The following is a 15,688-nucleotide window of genomic DNA, read 5'->3' as shown; positions in this document are numbered from 1 at the left end:
TATGGACCACTCCTTTGGAGTTTGGGTCCAAATAAATGCATAGTTAATGTATGTTATACTAAAATCAATAAAGTTGATAAGCTTAGATGTATTTCCACCTCATCCATGCTCATTAGCAAGGCACAGCTTGGCATTTAGATCCCTAAGCAAATATTGGCCTGCGCCTCTCAACAGTTCAGATGAAATGATTATCCTATGCTTTATTGGCATGGCACAAAGTATGCATACATACCTACCCAGAAAATCAGAGGTTTTTCCCTTGTTTTAAATCATTATCGCATGCTTTATTGACATTGTAGAGAAAATGTATATCTACAAATTTAATCACATTGATGAAGCAAGAACCTCAGATTGCTAGCCAGTCAAGGGTTAATACCACCCATGTACACTTTTCATGTTCTTACATCTCGCAAGAACCTCAAATATTCCGTGGACTAGAATTCCTCGTTATTCTTTGTGATATTATTGCAATTTTTTCCCTTTTTTCTTTTGTTTTCTTTGATTCTCAAGTATATTGTGAAGGATCAAGTCGTAATTTAGCTACAAAGAGATGCTATTTCTTCACAAGCAATTCAAGTTCCAACTTCCACCATTCGAAGAGAAATTTCCGGAACCGTGACCACTTTGAATCAGTTAGGCTCGTCTTATGTTGATTTTGAGTATCTATAAATAAATACCAGCATCCAATCTACTCAATGATTCATTTTTAGTCCAATGATTCTATCTCATTGCCGAATCTTTTTGAATATTCAATGATATTTATCGAATAGAATTTTTTAATATTCTACAAGTTTGAAGTTTCCCTCACTATGAATAATTTATAATTTCTACATATAGATATTCATTAATTCGGTACTTTCATTTTGGAAATCAATCAATTCTATTTTTATTTTCGAATATCATATGAATTCTATTATCTTCACCTTGATACTCTTAAATTTGACATTTTTTATTTTGAAAACCAATTCAGTCCGGTATTTTTTTAAAAAAAAACCATAAAAATATCAGTATCCTTTCTATAATATTTTTTTCAATCCAGCATTCCTCATTTTAAAAGTCAATCCAATCAAGTATTCTTTTCTAAATACTATAAAAATATTAGTATCCTCTCTATGATATTTTCCGGCGTTCTCATTTTGGGCGCCCATACAATCCATTTCCAATTACATATCATTTTATATATTAAATCGTACATTTTTTTTCTTGATATAATAATTACAACTTACAACTAACGAAGCATTCTTTCATGCATAATTCATCAATTTATCTTTAGAAATGCATAATATTCATGAACTCAGGCACTTTACCACTTACCTACGAGAAAAAAAAAGGTAAAAGGTCCTATAATAATTTTTTCTTTTCTTCCTGGCTATTTCTTCAAGTACCCACCAGCCCTCCTAGCAAAATCCCAAGGATTTTTTTCTTGATTTTTTGTCACGATCTCCTCTAACCTTCCTCTAATCCCTCACTGTCTAATATTTAAAGCTTAATTAGAAAAAAATCTATGTGAAAAATGCAATAAATCTCCCCATTTTTCTCCTCTCTTCCCACCCTCTCAATAGCCGGCATTCATGTATTTATATCATGAAGTTTTCTTATTTGCATAATGACTCAAAGTTCTCTTAAGTACTCTCTTTTCGAACCCCGCTCATTCATATTTAACCATAAAAATATAGTTTTATCTTCTTTAATTTCTCCAATTTCTTTTCATTAAATTTCTAATCCAAGAAAATTTTAACAAGTGTTCAAAATTATAGAAGCGGTTGCTTTTCAAGGTACTTTTCACTTGCAAATACATCAAAATGATATTTTTAATTTTTAAAATTTATTTTTAAAAACGATATAAAAACATAAAAAATTAATTTAAATAAAATAAAAAAAATTAATTTTTTCAAAAACATTTTGAAAATGCAAAAACAAATCACCTCTTAATCATGATTTGTGATTGTGGATATATATATATATATATAAACTTTATAAAAAGTAAAGGAAGTGCTCCGTTATTAACATGGGATTGCGGCTGGCCCATCTCATGTACAACTGAAGCCCCATAACCACGCGCTTTTTCAGGGTCCGAAAGTGGTCATTATCTTAATTATTGAAACCCCAGATGGTGTTTTACCTTTTTACTTTCTTTCTCCATAATTTATTTTCATAAACAGCAAACAATGATAGAAACAGGCACGAAATTAGGTAGCTTTTTGACATTTGGACACCTTCTTGTGAGATTCATGAGTAGCTTTGAGTTAGCGAATAGAATATCAGAAGCAACCTCTTCATTTTATTATGCTCCTTATTTTCTTTCTTTTTTTTTAGTACAAACAACTCATCACAGTCCCCCGTTATCTTGCAGCTGGCATCATTATTCATCCCCGGTACGCATATTAACTTTAAAATCACCCAACTGACTTTTTTGGTGCAATTCAGTTAATTTGATAGATTTAAAAATAATTTAATTAATCATTAAAAAAACTTAAAGACAAAATTAAAAAACAATATATAATGAAATTGATATAAAAAAAAAACCTCAACTCAAATCCTTGTCAATCTCATGCTTAAAATTAAACCGTATGAAAGTCTTCTTGACATGAATTACTTAGTTTGACATGTTTAAAAACAACACAACAGATTGGTGAAAAAAATATGTGAGCAAAATTAATATAAAAAGAATAAAATTTATAGAGAAAACTATCCAATTCAACTTCTTGTCTAGCTCATATTTAAAATTAAATTATGTGGGAGTTTTCTTGATATGACTCGGATGACTTGACCTGTATTTTGACTTGACCTGTCAAAATACAACCAAGCCAACTAGTAAAAAAATTTAAGGATGAAGTTGAGAAGAAAATGGATGAAATTGACAAAACAAAAAACATTCCAACCCTGATCCTTGACTCGCATAATTTAAAATTAAATTGTGCAGGAGTTAGCCTTACATGACCTAATCAACTTGACCTGTCCAAAAAAACTTGGATGACAATTAAAAAAAATAAGGATTAAATCGAGAATAAAAGTACAAAATTGAAAGAGAAAAAGGGAAAACAATGAAAAAGAGAAGAAAATAAGGGAGCACCAGCTTTATTATTTGTATAAAGAGTGAAGAAGGTGTATTGCACCCTATTTATTTTAGTATAGAGAAGAGCTAGTCGACTTGATCAGTCCAAAAACAACTGCTTGATTGGTAAAAAAAATTAGGGATGAAATTGAGAAAAAAAAACATTCTAATCCTTTTCCTTGCCTAACTTGGGTTTAAAATTAAACTGTGCAAGAGTTAGTCTAACATGACCTAGTTGACTTGATCAGTTCAAAAACATATTGAAAGAAAATTAAAAAAAGAATTAAATTGAGAAAAAATGATGAAGTTGAAATATATATATATATATATATATATATATATATATTTAAAAGTAATTGTGTCATTTTACCATGTTAAAAATATAAAAATACTAAAAAGACTATGCATTAAAGCTATAATTTGTTTTTAAGAGTATTTTATTATGCTAATAAAATATTAACAAATTAATTTGTCTTTAATTAATATGATAATATCTAATATATCATTTGAAAAAAATCATATTACTCTCTGTAACAAGCTTGTTGGGTTTTTACAAAAATAGCTAAGGCCCTGTTTGTTTGCTTGAAAGTAGTTTTTTTTTTTAAAGTGAATTTTAGAAAAGTATTTTTCGATGTTTGGTAGTGTAATGAAAAATAATTTGAAAAACACTTTCCAGTGTTTGGTTATGTCATGGAAAATGAGCTGGAAAATAACTTATTAATGTTTTATTTTTTTCAAGTTTATTAAAATAATGAGGAACAAATCTTACAAATTAAAAAGTTGAATGAGAATGAAATTGAAAAAAAATATAATTTCATAAATAATCTCAAATAAAATAAATAATAATCAAAATAATAGAGATCAAATAAAAAATAAAAAATTGAAAGATGAAGAAGTTAAAATAATAATAATTAACATTTCATAAATTATTTCAAATAAAATAAGTAACAATCAAAAGAATGAGGATCAAATTTGATAAATAAAAAAATTTAATTAAAAAATGATAAGGAAAAAGCAAAATAAAAATGAGGACCAAAGTTAATATAAAAATTAAATTCTAAGGGATGAAATTGAAAAATAAATATTCAAAACAATATATATATATATATAGCAATCAAAATTTTAAGGACCAAATTTGATATAATTGACAAATAATATGATATTTCTAAATTTTTCACAACTTCGGGAAAGTATTTTTCATCCAAAATAAAAGGAAAACACTTTTCTAGAAACAAAGCTAAATTTTTCTTTGATTGGAAAGTGTTTTTTATTAATCAACTTTTATAATAGCAAACAAACACAAGAACATTTTAAAAGTAATTTTTTAAGAACCATTTCTCAAAAAACAAACCCTTGAAATGTAAAACCTATGACCTCAAGTGACCACCAAATGAGATTGATTGAGCTAAATTAAATGGGCTATACGAGATGTCCCCAGCACTATTGTAGCCCTGGTCCTATCTGGTGGACCGCCAGCTTGAGTTGCAATAAAAGACCATGTTAATTCTACGAGCCCATTACATCAGTCCAAATACAGCCATGTCTATTAAACACTGATCCGCCCATTTTAGTCCATAGTTATTGGGCGCCTTCCAGAAATTCAAATTTCAAATTTATTCTCAACGGTTACTGCCAGCTGGATCCCAGCAGCAGCAGCAACCATTTCAAATTTCAAAAACACCCATCTTCTTCTTAAAAGCCGTTTCAAACGGCCCTTTCTCTTCGTATATATATATATTCTTAATTTCCGAACCCTAAACCACAAATCTCTTTGCTCTGTTTAGCACTTAGCAGTTGGCCGAATCTTGTTTAATACAATTTCTCTATTTCCCACAACCAAAAATGAGAGAGTGCATCTCAATCCACATTGGTCAGGCTGGTATTCAAGTTGGTAATGCCTGCTGGGAACTCTACTGCCTCGAACATGGCATTCAGGTCTAAACATTTCCCATTTCACCATTCCTTTTGCTTTATATATATATATATATATATATATATTTCTCATTCTTTCTTTTTTACTTGTTTGTTTACTAAATTTTGTCACTGTTTGTATTTCTTGCAGCCTGATGGGCAGATGCCAGGTGATAAGACTGTTGGGGGAGGAGACGATGCCTTCAACACATTTTTTAGCGAAACTGGGGCTGGGAAGCACGTTCCTCGTGCTGTGTTTTTGGATTTGGAACCAACTGTGATTGACGAGGTCAGGACTGGGGCTTATCGCCAATTATTTCATCCTGAACAACTTATTAGTGGCAAAGAAGATGCTGCCAATAACTTTGCAAGAGGCCACTACACAAGTAGGCACAACAAAATCAAGTCCCTTTTGTCTTAATTTCAAAATCTCAGCTTCTTTTAACAAACTAATTTTGGGTTATTTTCTTAAAACATTTTTTGGTGTGCAGTTGGGAAAGAGATTGTGGACTTGTGTCTTGACAGGATTAGGAAGCTAGCAGATAACTGCACTGGGCTTCAAGGATTTTTAGTTTTTCATGCCGTTGGTGGGGGTACTGGTTCTGGGCTTGGATCTTTGCTTTTGGAGAGGCTTTCTGTTGATTATGGAAAGAAATCGAAGCTTGGTTTCACCGTTTACCCTTCGCCACAAGTCTCCACCTCTGTGGTCGAGCCTTATAACAGTGTGTTGTCCACTCATTCACTTCTAGAACACACTGATGTTTCTGTGTTGCTTGATAATGAGGCCATCTACGATATTTGCCGCAGATCTCTTGATATTGAGAGACCCACATACACTAATCTTAACAGGCTTGTGTCTCAGGTACAGTTGAAATCGAATTTTTTGAACAAAAAAAGTTGGTTTATTGCTTGTTTAATTAGATAGTTAAAGGTTCGAATTTATGCAGGTTATCTCCTCGTTGACAGCATCACTTCGATTTGATGGAGCATTGAATGTTGATGTGACAGAATTCCAAACCAATTTGGTCCCATACCCTCGAATCCATTTCATGCTTTCTTCATATGCCCCAGTTATCTCTGCAGAGAAGGCCTACCATGAGCAACTCTCTGTCGCTGAAGTGACAAACAGTGCTTTCGAGCCATCTTCAATGATGGCAAAATGTGACCCTCGCCATGGTAAATACATGGCATGCTGCTTGATGTATAGAGGGGATGTGGTGCCAAAGGATGTGAATGCAGCAGTAGCAACAATTAAGACCAAGAGGACTATTCAATTTGTTGATTGGTGCCCAACTGGGTTTAAATGTGGTATTAACTACCAGCCTCCTACTGTTGTTCCTGGTGGTGACTTGGCTAAAGTTCAGAGGGCAGTTTGCATGATTTCAAACTCGACCAGCGTTGCTGAGGTGTTTTCTAGGATCGATCACAAGTTCGATCTCATGTATGCGAAGCGTGCTTTTGTGCATTGGTATGTTGGTGAAGGAATGGAGGAAGGAGAGTTTTCAGAAGCCAGGGAGGATTTGGCTGCCCTGGAAAAGGATTATGAGGAAGTTGGAGCGGAGTCCGCTGAAGGGGAAGACGATGATGGAGAGGAATACATGTAATGCCAGGTGTTTTTTGCCGGGAAGTTGTTCTACCAATGGGCTCATTGGTTTGTAACAAGGGCATGGATAGGAGGACTAGTTGTTGTTGTTAGGTTGTAGGTAACTGGATGGACAAGAATGATGTAGTCGTTTCCTTCTCTAGATTTTTCGGATCTAGTAGTAAAAATGTTGGCTTGTTTTGAATGTAATGAAACTATCCTCTGTTTTGCTCTATGTGTTTCTCCCCATTCTGATTTCCAGCTACTTGGATTTATTTATAAAGAACGCAGATTCGAACTAGCTGAAAGTGTGAACCGTGAACGTTTGAATGTTTAAATTTTGAACAACCATGTTTCTCTGAGAAGTCAGGTTTTGTTTACCGTCGACGATAAAAAAGCGACCTTGTACCACCACCAACTGAAGGACACTGTAATAACCAAGCATTGGGAGAGACAATAACATTTGAAGGAAAGGCAAACATAATTCAGAACGTTGGAAGATGTTTTTCTTTATTGGTGTTTTTCTTCATAACCTTTATTGGTGTAGGTATGTGTGTTTTCCTAGTCACAGATCTCATTTTGATCTAGTTTTACAATTTTTCAATGTTATTCCTTTTTTCTATTTTCTCTCTTAACTTTTCTTGTATGGAATGTACTCCTTGGTCATCGATTTTCTCCCCAAGTACGGACATGTTTGAATGTGTAAAATGTATGGTTTTTTAAGGTATTTTTTTATTTTAAAAATATATTAAAATATTTTTTAAATTTTTTAAAAATTATTTTTGATATAATCACGTTAAAACGATTAAAAAAATACAAAAAAAATGATGTTAAAACTAAAACAGCTTTAAATTCTTTTAAAAAAATGGTTGAATCACAATGCTATACATGATATAAACATATTAAATACTTAATTTTTAATTTAATTATAACTAAATCATTGAAACGCTATATATATTTGAAGTCGTATCATAACTTTTCTTTTTTTAACATAAAAAGATGTTTAGTCAATGCTAATGTATTTTATAGTGTATATATAAAAAAATAAATTGTGAGAAAATTATTCTGATATGACTCGATCAATTTGGTGGATGTGAAAACAATTTGAATAACAAGTACAAAACATAGTTTAATTCAAGATAAATATTAAAGATGATATTTTTTATTTATTTAAATATTAAGATGACAACATATTGGATCAATTATAATCAATCTCGATTAACTTGTTAATCCATATGTCGTGTTATTAGATTATGAAAGCTTTATAAAAAGTAAATCAAAACAAAATATAAAGCATAATTTTCAATAAACTCAATGTTGAAGGATAAAATAAAAAAAAAATCTAAAAAACAAACAAAAAAATGACCCGATTCAACCCAAATTAACTTAACAAACCTGCTACTTGGGTTACGAGGTTAGAATAACTTAATAGAGAGAAACTTAAAATAAATTATAAATTCTTATTCTTAATCAATCTAGTATTGAAAGATGAAATTAATAAAAAAAATTAATAAAAAAAACTTTAAAGAAACAACTCGAGTTAACTTGTACTAATCCGTTACGATCGGGACCTGAATCATGAGTTTGAGATAACTTTATAAAAAGTAAATACAAAAAAATTATAAAGTTCAATTCCTAGTAAATCTAATGTTAAATGATGAAATTAAAATTAAAAAAAAAAACTGAAGTAACTCGCCAAATCCGTGATGTGATTCATGAGTTAGGGTAACCTCATAAAAAACAAATCAAAACAATTCACAAAATCTAATTCTAAATCAACGTAATTCTAAATGATGAAGTTAAGAAAAATAGTCAATGAAAAAAAGATGAAAAAAACTCAAGTCAACTGAGTTAACCCGTGAAACTTGCAATTCAAGTTATAAAACCGTGATAACCTTATAAAAAATCAATTAAAAAATATTATAAAATAAAATACCCAATAAATATAATGTTAAAATATGCAATTGAATTTGAAAAAAAAAACTAAATTGAAAATTGACATGGTTTAGTAAAAAACAAATATTATTTTAATAAATAATATTATGTGAGAAGAAGTTACGTATTATGTGAGGAGGAGTTAAGTAAAACTACCTCTTTTTTAGTTTTTTTTTTTAAATAAAGACATCATCCATTAATCTCTATCTAGTTATTGACGTGGTTTGTTTGCCAATATTCCAAGACTCAAAGTATCATGTCAGTGGATATTTTTGTTATAAAACGGGTGTTTGGTCTAGGAATGTTTAAAAAAGGTTTGTTAGTAATAGAATTTTTTTTAAAATTTTTTTCCAATAAAAAATTAGAAAATGTGTTTATTTATTAAGAACAAAGATGTTTTTTTAAAAAAATATCTATTAACAAAAACTAATTAAAAATGGAATTTTATTGGTTATCTCCTCACAAAACATTATTTATTTTTTTCTATTTATTTTAAGATTTAGGTTAAAAAAATATATTTAATATAAACTAATTAAGAGTGGGTTTCACTGTTACCTTTCTCACAAACACTTTTCTCTCTTCTTTTTTTTTTGTTTTTTCTTAAGAGTTTGCTTATCTTGGTCTCATGATTTTTGTTGCCGATTTTAAAAGTTAACTTGTCTTTTTTTATATCTTTTTTGGTTGATTTTTTTTTATTAATTTTATATTGTTATTTTAGGATTAAGGCAACACAAAAACTTAGAAGGGAATTGAATTAGGTATGAAAGGTAAAACTATAAATTAAAAACTCTTTATCTAATAACATGTAATTCTAAACACTCAAATTATGCAGAAGCAATAAACAATATAAATGTGATAATTAAAGAGTGAGAATTTAGAGACAATGCATTAATATTATAAAGGTTCGGAAAACCAACTACTCATCTCTTTGAACTTCTGTTTAAGAGTTTCACTTTCAACACCGATCTTAGTGGGTGAGACCAAACTATTAGATGATTATTTTGCAGGTGCAAGATCAAAACCAATTCTTTTGCGGGCTTAGCATCAAACCGTTATCCCTAATCTTTTTATAGGCTAAAGACTAGAAAACCTTTTACCAATACTTGTTGAAAGACAAGTATTAAACCACTCACAATTTTATCTCTAAGAAACTTTCCCAAGTGTTTAGAGTGTCACTTACACTTTTCACACCATATTCTCTTAGTAGAGTTGATTGAAATAACAATTAAGTTCTTTAGGAGGGTTTTGTCAATTTACACCTAACCTTGTTTTTGGATGATTACAAGTGAAGCAATGGTGTTATAAGCAATTAGATTTTTATTTTAGGAGTTTCAGACATGTTTTGGGCAAGTAAAAGACTATTTATAAGCTTAGAAAAGAAACTAGCTATTAGACACAGTTTTTTGTCCATGAGCAAAATCTATTAAATCATTTTATAATCGATCAAATCATTTTAAGAATTGATTAGACCCCTTTAGAGTCAATCAGACCATTTTGAAAAACCCTAAGAGTTTTTGAAAATTTTTCAGAAACGGACTAGCTATTTTAGCTACTGCCTTGTCATTTCCAAAATAGTGAGACTTGGCTACTATCAAGATTTTATCTTATTTTTTTTGTTTTGGTCTTTTCTTGGTTTTCTTTGGTTTTTTTAGGTTTGTTTAGATTGTGCATGTATTATAAGATGTCCTAAATAAGTCTAATGCTATTTGGCAAAATTCTATTACAAATTCTTGATCAGCGAAGTCGACATTGTAATTTCTATTATATTTTTTTTGTTTTTGACCTTTTTGAATCTTTTCCTTGCTTGTTTGATGGTTTCTTGAATGTTGTAAACCTCTCTCTATATATATATTGGCACATCCTTATTTATGATATTAATGATGTGATATGCATATATCAACACTATATCAAAACATTATTTTATTATATCTAATGTTATTTTACCAAGGAAACATATAATTAAATTATTATCGTAGTCATAAAGCTAACACTTTCTTCAATATCTGGTTGATTTGAAATTAGACTTTATATTTTTTTTAATTTTGCTTTCTATAAAGTTATTCCGGTCTCATTATTTGAGTTATGGGTTTGGCGAGTAAACTCTGGCTGACTCGGGTTATTTTTATGTCATTTATTTTTTGAATTTTTTCTTTCAAAATTGGGTTTGCTTATCCGAGTTTCATGAATCGGGTCGTGAGTTAACTCAAGGTTTTTCGTCCTTGTTTTAGTTGAATTCCTCTTATTTTATCTTTGAATATTTGGTTGATTTGGAATTAGATATCATATTTTTTTTTTTTGCTTTTTATGAGGCTATACTTGTTTCATTACCCGAGTCATATATTTGGCGGGTTAATTTGGGTTGACTTAATTTATTTTTTTATTTTATTTTTCTATTTCATCCTTCAACATTGAATTGATTGAGAATTGAAATTTATAATTTGTTTTAATTTTTTTCTATGGAGTTATATTAATCACATGATCCAAGTTATATCTTTAACAAGTTAATTATGGCTGACTCAAATTGTTTGTTTTTTGATCTTTTTTTTAACTAAATTCTTTTTTTTTTTAATTTATTTTTCACCCTTCAACATTGGTTTGATTAAGAATTGAATTTTATAATTCAATTTGCTTTATATGAGATTATCTCAATTTCATGATTTAAGTTACAAATTTAACAGGTTAATTCGAGTTGACCAAGGTTGATCTAATATGTTTTTTTTATCTCAATATTTGAGAAAAAGATGTTGTCTTAAATTGTTTTAGTCAAAATACGTTTTTAACCATTGTTTGGGTTTAAATTATTTTCTATTAGAAAACACATTAATAACACCTTGATATTTTTTTAAAGTAAAAATAATTTGATTTAACGTGAGAAATGATCTAACACACACATACACACCAAAACTACAATTATTTTTCATAAAAAAATTGAATTCATAATTTATAGTAGTCATCTTAATATTTTGTATTTGTAATAATCTAATTATAAAATATAAAATTTATTTTATTTAAATTAAAAGTATCATGAAAAAGTTATACTTGTTAACTAAAAAAAAGAAATTTTTTAATAATAAAAAATAAAATTATGACACCGAAAAAGTGATTGTGTATAAAAGAAAAACATCGTGTTCTTATTGAGTGGTCATATAATTTTTTGGATTGCTATATGTTTGTTGTTATTTTCTAGTAATTGCATGACATTTTTATACTGTTACACGAAGATAGAATCTAAAGAGAATTGCAATGGAAAATCATGATTCTTAGTTTCCTAGTTGATCACGTCATGTGAATTTTAATCATTTTTGTTGATGATTGGCATTTATTTCCATGGTTGATTGTCGATTTCATCGGACGGTGGTCAATTTCACTTAACGGGTACAATAAGAGTGACATTAGATGTTCTTTAAAACAATCCAACGGCTAATAGCTCGTTCCCATGTGTGAACGTGGCGAAATTCTGCATGCTTTCTAACTATATTTTCAAGGATAACAAGCTGATCAGATTTTAAATTTAATCTTTAGATTTATATAAAATTAATTAAAATACATGTAAATTGATCGGAATATCTATATTAATAAAAAATTTTTGCCTAACATTGTTACACAATTCATTTTTTTAAAGAAGATTCAGATTTTAGATTTGATCTTTAAATTTATATGGTTGCTAACTTTAGAACCTGTGAAATTAATCAAAATACGCGTAAACTGATCTGAACATCCATATTAATAAAAAAAATTTAACTATCGTTTTTTTAAAGAAGATTATGGAGAGTTGCTTGTGTTGGTTTTTAAAGTATTTTTTTAAATAATATATTTTTTAATTTATTTTTAATATTTATATGATTTAAAAATATATATAAACAAATAATTTGAAATTAATTTATTTTAAAAAAAAACACCTTACAACTCCAATCATAAACACCACATAAATTGCATAAACTCACATATGTAAGCCAATAATCTACAATATCAGAATTGCTTAAGTTTCAATAATTGCTTCTTTTTTTTTAATAAAAAAAGAGAGCCCAATAATAGGAAAGTGGCTTTTGATTTCTGTAAATGAGCTCACCAATATTAATTTCTTAGACTGTACATAATGGCTACTTCATCCTAATCCTAGCTAACAGTAGAACGGCATTATATATATATATATATATATATATATATATTATTGTCACCAGCTCTCTTAATTAACAAACTGCATCTCTTTAACTTCGAGCTCATCTGCCAAATCAAACAATAAATCACACTTAAATCAGTAATTTCCAAAACATTCCCCGATGACTGTAGTTTTGCCACTAAGAGTAAAAAGAATTGAAGCAATTCGCGAGCTTATAACCCAAGTTATCTTTCATCACACAATTTCTCTCTCAAAGAACAGTTAGATTTCCCTCATTTTTAACTCTCAAGAACGCAGAACTTGAGAATCAAAACAGAATCACAGGCAAGAGCTTCAAGAAACACTCACCATTACATGCTCTACACCAAAAAGAACGAATAAGAAAGAAATCACAAAGACAATAAGAAGCAAAAACGAACCTTAATTGACATATGAGCAATTTTTAGTGCAAGGCCTTGACTGTAGTTTTGCCACTAAGAGGCGAGCAAGGCAAGATAGGCCTGGAAAAAAACACAACCTCCATAGCAGCATGTGGGGGGACACCAAAGCTTTCTTCTAATTTCCCAATCAAAGCCTTCCTGATCATTTCTTTAGCAGCACTCAATCTTTCTTCACCAAGATGTGAATCCTCCTCTCTTATCCTCAGAACCTGACTGTGCACAAAACCTACCTTCTTCTTGATCAAATCTTTTGATCCCTGATCTTCTGTATCACACCCTCCAATTTCTTGACTACCATTCTTGTTATTCCTCTCCCTCTCCCTCACAGTCATCTTTATTTTTTATTTCTTTCTTCGAACAATAAGCGTCAACAGCCCAACAATATCAGAGAGAACTAGAAGGGAGCTTGAATAGCTTCAACAACAATAACTGATGGCATCGGGGAGTTTTTTTATATATAGACGGGAGAACAGCAAGTCTTTTCGGATTTATTTATTTGGTACGTGGTGGATTGGGAAGGTGGGTGTGTGACATGTGGCATTTGAATAAATCACGTGTTGACTGAGACGACATGTGGGGTGGTGAGTGGATAAAACTCGTCATGTAGGAGAGCAACTGTTGCCGTTTCGTTTGCAGAAAGTTTTGGGTCTATAATTGAGTGCCATGTCACCGGTCCTCAGATTTTTTTTTTTCTGTTTTCGATTCACTAATATTAACAATGAAATCACGGATTAGATTTAATTGGATGTGTAAAAAAGGGTTTGGATTTGCGTCACCATCAAATCCAATTATTAGTCTCCATTATTATTATTATATTGTTGCTGTTGTTAATTTTTTTTTTTTGTGATTGACCGGACAATTATATAGTGGTTAAAATATAAGATATTTTTTTCAAATAAAATTATTATTTGATGTAAATACTGTATTTTATAAAAAATCAATTATTATTTTTAATACAAGGTTTTCTTTTACAAAATGAACATGCATGATGTAGTCTCACGAGGATCTTGTATATTATAAGTGATGTTGTTAAGATTCTTAATGATGAAATAATTGTTAGGGTTGATAACATACAAACTTACTGTTTTATTATAAAATAGATTCAAACACCAATCAGAATATTTTAAATGCATCATCAACATGCTATTGGGCTAAAAGGACGGGATTAAACAAGTATTAAAAACTAATAATCATGTTTTTAATGCAAGCCTCTCTAACACAGACCAAAACTAAAACAAACTATCATAACGAAAGATTGAATATTATAAAACATGCTTAAAACAAGAACAAGAACAAAACAAACTCTGTCGAAAAATGTTAGATTATTCCAGCACCAAAATCAAACAAACAAAATACAAGACAAACTCAAACAACATCAAAAAAGGTTTTTATAGTCTGGCCACATGGACTCCACCTTTGAACTTTTACATGGTTATACCTTCTCCAAGCTTGTTAGCTGTGGACTATTATTTTCCTTTCACTATCTTTTCCTTTTAAAACTTGTTAGACCTTTTATGTTAGCCTCTTGAAACTTCATACAAGGATCTTTTCACATTGTGTTTATCCATGTTTTTTTTTTTTCATTTTTCAGGGAGTATATATAGGGTTTTGCTAGGGTTCTTTATGGATTCAAACATAGATTAATCAAAGTTTAGCCCTTTGATCAAAATGAGAGAGTTCTAGACAAATATTAATAGTTGGAACCTCTGTCCTGCAATGGTTTTAGGATGGTGGTTTTGTAACAAATTTGCCTAGGTGATTTTCTTTTTCTTGGAGAAAAAAGAATGTTCTGATTTTGGATGAAAGATTTATGATCATTGATAAGAACCCTTTGGAAATTTTTAATTGTGAAAACACAAAAAAGTTGAGTGGTTTTGCACAAACAAGCATCTCATTCAAGGCTAACTAAGTTGACCAATTTCGAGGTTTCATCAGAGAAACTCCAATGTAAACATAATTGGACACCACCTGAACTTGGTAGACAAGAAATATACCTTTCGATTGGATCTATTCTTACTTATTTTGAAGGTTTGTAGCTTTACATTTATTTGTTATAAAGGTGCTATCAATCAGTCAAGAATCTGAAAATGTAATGATGGATTTTGTTGAGTTCATTGAAGAAAATAAGATGTAAACATTTGATGGGAGTAATTAATATTTATAGAAGGGGTATTTCTCAGTTCACTGGTGGTGGTTACAGTCCTAGAAGTGGTCAGAGATGCCACACTCAATCACTTGAAAGTGCTTACTATATCAATCAAAACTGTTAAGAAGAAGCTAAACAGTAGCCAAACAACGCGTCATTTAGGTTAAACCCTAGAAATTAGGGTTTTTAATTTGAGATTTAACAAATTTCACTTTAGTACCTGTTCTTCTAATTGCACCTATAAGTGCCTCCCAAATTCTTAATTTCATGCAATTTCACCCCTACCAAACTCTATCATCAGCCCCCAAGTTCAACGTCTTTTTTATCTTGGTCAATGATTTTTGATATGTAAAAATGAACCCTTAATTGACCATCAAACTTTTAATTTTTTTTATTTTGTCCCCTGATTTGGTCAATTTCAGCCTCTATAATTTGATGCCTTTTTCAGTTTCATTAATGGTTTTATTTATGATTTTGGATTTCTTCAATCAAGTCCCTA

At 30.0% G+C, this 15,688-nt stretch overlaps 1 protein-coding gene and 1 long non-coding RNA gene across 2 annotated transcripts; one reads left to right on the top strand and one right to left on the bottom strand.

The window, feature by feature from the left end:
• The first annotated feature begins 4,798 nt into the window (after nucleotides 1-4,798).
• On the top strand, nucleotides 4,799-6,783 carry LOC133671566 (tubulin alpha chain). Its single transcript, XM_062092345.1, has 4 exons — nucleotides 4,799-4,990; nucleotides 5,118-5,352; nucleotides 5,458-5,828; nucleotides 5,914-6,783. Exons 1-4 carry the CDS (start codon nucleotides 4,898-4,900, stop codon nucleotides 6,568-6,570), a joined length of 1,356 nt encoding a protein of 451 aa, XP_061948329.1. The 5' UTR covers nucleotides 4,799-4,897; the 3' UTR covers nucleotides 6,571-6,783.
• A 5,611-nt stretch (nucleotides 6,784-12,394) lies between these two features.
• On the bottom strand, nucleotides 12,395-13,454 carry LOC133670494 (uncharacterized). The gene is made up of 2 exons (XR_009834097.1): nucleotides 13,023-13,454; nucleotides 12,395-12,707 (listed from the first exon to the last, which is right to left on the bottom strand). It is a non-coding gene; the product is annotated as an uncharacterized LOC133670494 (long non-coding RNA).
• Between the last annotated feature and the right edge of the window lie 2,234 nt (nucleotides 13,455-15,688).

Source organism: Populus nigra, chromosome 13 (assembly GCF_951802175.1).
Source record: "Populus nigra chromosome 13, ddPopNigr1.1, whole genome shotgun sequence".
Classification (NCBI taxonomy): domain Eukaryota; kingdom Viridiplantae; phylum Streptophyta; class Magnoliopsida; order Malpighiales; family Salicaceae; genus Populus; species Populus nigra.
Note: the sequence above shows the minus strand (reverse complement) of the source record. Positions and strands in the feature narration are given on the sequence as shown.